Raw genomic sequence first — 8,885 nt, 5'->3', positions numbered from 1 at the left:
ACTCTAGTCGGAGAAGGAAAAAACAGGCTATTGCCCAAAACTTCTTCAATTATTATGTCTACTATCCAAATATTATGTAGGTTATGTCCATTTCAATTTATATACCAAATCATCAATCTGAATATACAAATCAGGTTAAAAAAACTATTTCAAATTTAGATAAATTGATTAAGTTATATATTGTATTACAATTTTAATTTTGAGAAATTTCAATTTACAAAAGGCAATTTTGATGACTGGGACAGGCTATCATGCCTCTACCGTGGAGGTCAGAAGGGGAAGAAAAATAATTTTATATTATAATTATTATTTAACGAAGATCCAAATTTATATATATATAATAGGATTTTACAGTGATTCACCGTCTTCCTTCTTTTAGTCGAGACCTCCATCTTTGCCTATCATCCATTCACCATCCCTTAAATTCCTGGCCTCCATAGCCTCATCCACCTCATTTCTCCATGATCTTTTAGGTCTTCCTCTTTTCCTTCGCCCAATTGGACTCCAATCAGTCACCATCCCTATCCATTTGCTAGCACTCGCCCTTCTAGCATGGCCATACCACATCAACCTTTTATCCTCAATCAACTTTATAATATCCCATTCCACTTTCATTCTCCTTCTTATCTCCTCGTTTCTCACTCTGTCCATTCTGGTAAGCCCGCAGCATCTTCTCCAGTAATCCATCTCAACAGCTCTTATCTTATCTCTTGCTCTCTTGTTTGTCACCCAAACCTCTGCCCCATACGTCATTATACTTCTGACGATTGCATTGAATATTCTATGTTTATTTTTTCTATGAATATCCTTACTCCATATGATTGGGTGCAACTGTCGAATACAACTCCTGGTTTGGGCCAACCTAATCTTTATCTCCTCGTCTGTATCACCATTTTTCATGATGGTAAATCCCAGGTATTTAAATTTATCTCTCCCTTTTATCACGGTGTTACAGTCAATGGACAAATCCGGTGTGCCATCACTATTCGTTTGTAAATACTCCGTCTTGTCCACATTGATTTCCATCCCGGCTTTATCATACTCTTCTTTCAACCTTCTCATCATGTAACTTAAATCTTCCTCATCCTGCGCAATAATCACCTGATCGTCTGCGAAACACAGGGTAAAAAGGTGTTCTCCCCTGATAGGTACACCCATACCTTGACACTTTCTTTTCCAAGTCCTTAAGGTATCTTCCAGGTATATTTTGAAGAGAGTTGGGGACGAGCTGCATCCCTGCAATAAGCCTTTTGATGTTCGGAAAGGAGCCGTTACAGTCTTACCTATCTTAATTCCGATTTGATTTTCATTATACAGTTCCATTGTGGCATTTATGAGGTTTCTTGGTATATGTAGGTTTTCCATAGCTTTCCATAGTCTATTCCTGGGTACTGTATCATATGCTTTTCTCAGGTCTACAAACGCTAGATGTACTGATCGGTTTTTGGCACTCTTTTTTGTATTATCTGTTGGAGGGTATAAATGTGATCTACACATGATTTTCCTGCTGAAAACCCTGCCTGTTCATCTCCAATCTTCCCTTCTATCTCTTTTTCAAGCTTATTCTTCAAAACTAGCTATTGTTGGCAAAACTGCTATACCCCTGTAATTTTCACATAATCTTCTATTGCCCTTCTTAAATATTGAAAACATATGTGCAATTTTCCATTCATTTGGTGCCTTCTCTCCATTAATTACCCGTTGGAATAACATTCTCAAGATCCGAAATAACTTTTCTGAACCATACTTGATCAGTTCTGGGTTGATACCTCCTGGCCCTGCTGACTTATTATTTTTCAAACCTTTTACTGCTTTACTCACTTCTTCTTGTACCAAAGGGATTTCCGGCTGTTCTCCCTCTATTGCAGTATCACCCAAATTAAATGCTGTAAATCATTCTACATTTCCCAATAGTAGCGCTCATCGAATTTTCATCTAGCTGTTTACCCTGATGTCAATATTTGCAGTAGCAGAAGTCTTCGGGGTGATTAGCAGCTCTCAATTTGGATATTCGTTGAATGATAATTTTTCATTCATTAGCATTTGAATAAATGCAATAACTTAGTAATTTCTATCTGAAGTTTATTATAATTTTGAATATTGAATGAATATCAAAACTTTGTGATCTATAACTCTATGTGCCGGTTGCACAGAAGCCGGTTAAATTTTAACCGTGATAAATACTACGAGAATCTATCAGAGGCCGTCTTTCCAAAAACGCATTCTCTGATTGGTTCTCGTGGAATTGATCATGGTTGAAATTTAACCGGCTTCTGTGCAACCGGGCCTATCTTTTGTAAACTACAACCTCATGGAAAAAGTAGAAGTTTTCCCTCATCATGCCTCCTCAACAGTTTACATTAGTTATTTGTATATCTTAAGCTGCGTACAGATATACGCGCCTCCAACCCGCTCCGCGCACGCTCCACCCTCGTTCCGCCATCGCTCCGCAATCGCTCCGGCCACGCTCTGCACACGCACCGATCATGAACGTTACGGAAGATGTTAGCTCTTCTCGCGTTCCACTCTTGCTCCCCGGTCGATCATCAATCGCTCTGCTCGAGTGACGTTCGGTTGCGGAGCAGAGCGAAAGTCTGTACGCACCTTAGAGTGAAAAGTACAACTTTTTCTCCCTGTGGGAAAAAGTTTGAAGCCCGAGGCGAAGCCGAGGGCAACAATTTTCCTGAGGGAGAAAAATTATTTGCAATACAAATCATTATTGTATTGCAGTATAATATTATTATAATTTTGAATATTGATAGACAATCTAATCTGATCTTGCCTAACCTGATATTACAGCGCCTGGCATTGGTTGAGGGCACAGAAGCACGTGACCTGTGGACCAAGCTCCCCCCCCTCATCACCAGCATCTACCTCTTCAATGTCACGAATCCAGTCGACGTTCAAAATGGAGCCAAGCCCATTGTAGAGGAGATTGGACCCTATTGTTACCTGTAAGTTGGTAATAATCATGCACTCAAATGCTAATTTGACATCTACTTGCTAATATTCACATACGTTACGCGAATGGAATTTGAAATCAGTCTGGGGTTGTCTATCTTGATTATGAACTGAGATGTGATCTATAGTAAGGTCCACACTAGTAGTTCTGTGAACAGCAGACCTCACGCAGTATTCTCATTCACAAGTACCTGATTGAAACTATAGACCTTATGGAAATACAGCAATAGACTGGCTTCTCCACACATCTGTGTAATCATTTGTCAGATGATTTATGATGATTAACTCTATAGTCTGATTTTCACTCTAATATTGGCGTATGAAGGAGGCCTCTTTTTCCTTTTATACTAGTAGTTCTGAAAACAGTAGACCTCACGCAGTATTCTCATCCATAAGTACCTGATTGAAACTATAGACCTTATGGAAATACAGCAATAGACTGGCTTCTCCACACATTTGAGTAATCATTTGTCAGCTGATTTATGATGAATAATTCTATAGTCTGATTTTTACTCTAATATTGGCGTATGAAGGAGGCTCCTTTTTCTTTTATAATATCATCCTTGAAATGCAAAATTTCCAAAAACCTTGTATATACATCGACGCGCAATCATAAAAGGAACATACCTGTCAAATTTCATGTTAAATCTATTACCGCGTTTCGCCGTAAATGCGCGACATATAAACATTTAAATATTCAAACATTTAAACATTAAGAGAAATGCCAAACCGTCGACTTGAATCTTAAGGTGCGTACAGATGTACGCGCCGCGAACATGAGCAATTCACTTTTAATCAGCTGACTATATCTGTATTTTTACAGAAACGGTAAGATACAGATATAAAAAGCTTGACATCAGCTGATTAAAAGTAAATTGTTCGCGGCGCGTATATCTGTACGCACCTATTATTATATTATTATTATTATTATACCTTCAGACCTCATTTCGCTCGGTCAATTATAATGGCAGTGGTGAAATATATCTGTCTTAATCATGAACTGAAATGACATCTATAGTGAGGTTAACGATATAATGGTAGGGAGGAAAGTTAGGAGAAGAGCGTGGCCGATTCTTTGCCTTGCCACTGCCTTCTATGGAGGATAGCTGATAACTGTATATTTGTACCGGTAATATCAACTGTTCATTCTTCTTATAATTGGGAAAAAAGTGTAAATATAACCTATTTGTGGACAATTTCTATCTAAATTTGGGGAAGGAACAGTTTTGGGCTTTAAGCCTGTTTTTTCTCTCCCAATCATTCATAGTTGAGAATGATATTGTATCTATCAATGTATAGATAGATAAATAAATAATCAATCATATTCCATTTGTTAAGAAGATGTATTCATCAGTAAATTTTAATAATTGAGATTGAATATCTTCGAATCAATGATTCAAATTATATCGGGGCACCGAGCTTCGCTCGTTATTTTTATTTATTGATAAACAGAACACAATTCTCTAAAATGATCGTGTTCATATTTCACAGCTGGCTATATATCATCTTATGAATTTCGGGGATGCGATATTTTGATTTTTAACATACTCACTCGCTCACTCACTTTTTACTATCCACAGACGACGAAAGTCTCAGCTTTCTCAGCCAAGGATGAATTATCCTTCCAATGTCGTTCAGCGAGTTTTCTCAAGGATGAGACCTAGTGCAATCGAATTTTTATTTCATAAACCTACTATGTTCCAAATTTCGTGAAAATTGTTGGAGCCGTTCTCGAGATCCGTTGAACATAAATAACCAGATATATAAATACAGAAATTGCTTGCTTAACATAATAGGATTTCTACATTGTTACAAAAAGGTGTGGCAACGTTGCAGAGCTAGAGAAGGATAGCTCTATCTGCTTTGTTGAATGATAGACACGGATAGCAACACGAATTCTAATCAACAACTGCCCTTACAACGTGGACCTCACTATAGTGTGATTCCCTAAACTTATAAAGTGCCGGTTGCACAAAAGCAAAATTTAAATTTCAACCGTGATTAATTCCACGAGAACCAATCAGAGAAGTCGTCTTTTCAAAAAAGCCTTCTCTGATTGGTCCTCGTGAATTATTTACGGTTAAAAAATTTAACCGGCTTTTGTGCAACCGGACCAAAGTCTGTTGGAATGATAGGATGCTGTCCTATGGCTACTTGCACACAAACCGATTTTGGACGGCCGGTTTTTTACCGGCCGATTTTTTATCGGTAGAAAGATTTTAACGACTACTTGAACACACACCGACTTTTTGACGGCCGACTTTTTACCGCCTGATTAAGGCAATATTCTAGTAATGGCACTAAGTGCAGACTACTGGATCTTTATTATTTGATAATAAATTATTTTGCTTGAAATGAAAATGGGTCTATAGTTATTTTTTGAGATTATCGCCATTTTTGTAATGTGGAAAGACTCTAGCTATTTTAGAACCGTCTGAGAAGATACCCTGTTTCAGGTTGTTGTTTAATATTCTAGCAATATGAATGGTAAAAAGTGATTAGGACGAATAAAAGATAAAATAAAGGAAACTACTTATCAAATGCGTTTTTTTCTGTATCTTCTAGATCCTCAAAATCATTTTTGAGACTGCAGCAAAGTTCTCTCCATGCATCCCTGGTGAGATTCCGGTCTTTAAATGTTTCCAAAGTCTTATCTCACAACACAGGTCTTGCTTCTTCTATAAGGATATCATTATCTATGTCACCCATTTCAAACGTAATTACCTCGCACTATCAGAAGAGCAGAGCAGTCGACTGGAATGGAGGATGGTGAAGCGAGAACTGGCAAGGACGGTCGGAGAAAAATCGGTGTGTGTGCAAGCCTGTATTTACTCATGGGCGCCACTGTGTCAACGGCACATCGCCGGCACCGGTGGAACGCTGTGGCAGTGGCCGGCTGCTCGTCGGCATTTTACCGGCGCCGATCAGCGGTCGGCGTGTGTGCCAGGTCCCGTTCTTGCCTGTGCGCCACTATTGGAATTTGGACGGCCGGTTTCTTCCAAAATTGGTATGTGTGCAAGTACCTTATGGGATCATGAAAAAATAATGTCCAAATCTTGTTTTAACTCCTTATCATATTTGGTACAACACAAGTAAAGCTTCCAAACTGTACAATTAGGCTACCCATTAATAATTTTGATATCATTGACAGATAATCACCAAACTTTATTTCATTCATTAATGGGCTCATCCATTAATGAACTTCATTCATTCAAACATGAGCCACCAATATTGAACGAATCTCATTTACAAACAAGAACAAGACGACAACCCACATCAAAATTCCGAACCTAATTATCCACGATTTACACTGCAAAACAAACCGGCAATCGTCTTGGGACTTGACCCCCGCACTAATTGAGTCCCCTCTATCACCTTTTGGGTTGCTTAGCCCCCTAACACCCCTCCTACCCACTCAGTTGCTTAGCAACCTGCTTCCCACACACCACAGAAAACTAATTAGTCAAAATAATACAGTCTGCGAGTTGTGAATTAGCACACACATTATTGGTTCAGCCCTCTAAAGTATCAAATTATTCACTTGTATCTTTCAGCATTGGATAAACGAGAATCATTGATTTTAATCATAAGGTCTGCTGACAGTTAAAATTTTATCCCAATACAGAAACAAATATCATATTTAGTCCAGTCACTATATACATTGGTGCATGCAATTTATATTGTAGTTCTGATTTTTTAATATATTATTTGGGTACATAAGAAAAGTCCAGAACCAATTTCTTCATACAAAATTTCCTTGTGCTAGATACAGAGTGGCACAAAAACCTCGTATTTTCGGCTAATTTTCCTGTTTTCAGCTATTTCTGCCAAATATCGTAATCGGACAGAAAAATTTGCTCTCGCCTTTTTAGATTATAAAATTTTGAATAAAATGAGGTCATTGGGAACTCATTAGGTGTTTTTCACAATACAAGAAGCATTGTTGTCAGGTGTACCTGGAAATCTATATGAGATAGAGCGCTCTACCTGATCTCAGATTGTAGAGCACAAAAATACGCCCAGAGGGATTTTGAATTAAACATCCAAATGATAACAATCGGAAGATATTGTTGATCAAAAACTAAAATTCATCAAAATTGATTTTTTTCTTCAAATTTCACTCATTTTTGAAAAGTCATAACTCAGTTCTCATTGGAGATAGAGAGTTCCCAATGATCTCATTTTATTCAAAATTCTATAATCTGAAAAAAGGCGAAAGCAAAATTTTCTGTCCGATTACGAGATTTGCCAGAAATAACTGAAAACTGGAAAATGAGCCGAAAATACGAAGTTTTTGTGCCACTCTGTATCTAGCACAAGGAAATTTTGCATGAAGAAATTCGTTCTGGACTTCTCTTATGTACCCAAATAATATATTAAAAAATCAGAACTCAAATCAAATCAAATCAAATCAAATCAAAATTTATTTCCATAAAAACACTTTACAAAACAAAAATTAACTAATAATTTACGGAAAAATAGCACCTGCAAAGAAAAATCTGAGCGCACACCCCCTACTACAATATAAATTGCAAGCACACCCCCTTTTTCATGTCTATATTGACTGGACTAATTGGTATTGATAGAATTTCAGGTGTATTCTCATTTCTATTCTGTATAACAAATAGGTTCTACTCTTTGTTTCTAAAAGTTATCCACTCATCTACATATTTATTCACTGTTCTGAATATGTTAATTGGTCATTTGTTTCCATTATAATGTAGTGTTAGTAAGCAATGGGTCTTCCAAGACTTGGCAATACATTGTCATTTGTGATAAAGAATACAGCATTTAAAAAAGGAACTGCAGTGAGGACACTTCGGAATGTCAGCATTAGATAAACGAGAATCATTGATGCTATAGTGAGGTCCACGTTATAATGGCAGTATTTGATTAACGTTGGTGTTGCTATCCTTGTCTATTATTTTAAAAAACAGAAAATAGCACTATTTGTGTAGTTAAGAAGTCAATATTGTGGTAATTATTCATATTGAATGGGAAAGACTAAGAAATTGTCAAAAACCACAGATTTATTGATACTTAGAAAGACCGGTTTCGGTTATTACATTGTCAATCTCTGATAAACTAGATTACTGTTAGATAACTGTTTATCAGAGATTGACAATGGTGAAATAACCGAAACCGGTCTTCAAAAGACTAAGAAATTGTCAAAAATCACAGATTTATTGATACTTAGAAAGACCGGTTTCGGTTATTACACATTGTCAATCTCTGATAAACTAGATTACTGTTGGATAACTGGTGTAATAACCGAAACCGGTCTTTCTAAGTATTAATAAATCTGTGGTTTTTGACAATTTCTTAGTCTCTTTCATTCAAGATAGCACTATGCTTTTCTAGCCCTGCAACGTTTCCAATTTCTCTTTCAACAATGTAAAAATATGATTAATCAAGGCAGACAAACGGCAACGCTCTTCTCATATCTTTATCCATTGCCATCATAACATGGATGTTAACTATATACATTTCACAATTCACTATATACATACAGAAAACTGACAATATTAAGTGTATCTCTCTATAAACAGCATTGATAAAAAGGGAAGAATTGATGTTATTAATAGGGATTGATGACAGAATCATGTGAATCTAACTAAAGGTTGCCGTTTTGAAACTAACTGAAATATTCTAGAACAGCTAATTGGTTGGCTGCACTGAATAGGTTTCATAGAATTTCATGATCGAATTTACGTATAATAGATTATAATTTCCCAGCAGAGAAGTAGTAGACCCTATTAATGAGATTCCATCGATATATTTGGAAAGTCAATTAAAATAAGAGTCCTGAATATCTATCCATAGAGATGATCCTCTCAAATTGATGTCAGCTAGAGTAAAATTCACTTTAAACTGTCTGCATTGGATAAATAGGGAGCTTTGATTTTAATGATAGAATACGCTGA

At 36.7% G+C, this 8,885-nt stretch overlaps 1 protein-coding gene across 1 annotated transcript in view; it reads left to right on the top strand.

The window, feature by feature from the left end:
* Positions 1-901: 901 nt before the first annotated feature.
* LOC120353637 (sensory neuron membrane protein 1-like) overlaps positions 902-8,885 on the top strand; it is a 46,437-nt gene continuing 38,453 nt past the window's right edge. Inside the window, exons 1-2 of the mRNA XM_039438188.1 lie at positions 902-915; positions 2,763-2,954. Coding sequence (XP_039294122.1) covers positions 902-915; positions 2,763-2,954 — 206 coding nt within the window. The remainder of the gene's footprint in view (positions 916-2,762; positions 2,955-8,885) is intronic.

Source organism: Nilaparvata lugens, chromosome 11, assembly GCF_014356525.2.
Source record: "Nilaparvata lugens isolate BPH chromosome 11, ASM1435652v1, whole genome shotgun sequence".
Lineage (NCBI taxonomy): Eukaryota > Metazoa > Arthropoda > Insecta > Hemiptera > Delphacidae > Nilaparvata > Nilaparvata lugens.
This window is presented reverse-complemented; position numbering and strand designations above follow the sequence as displayed.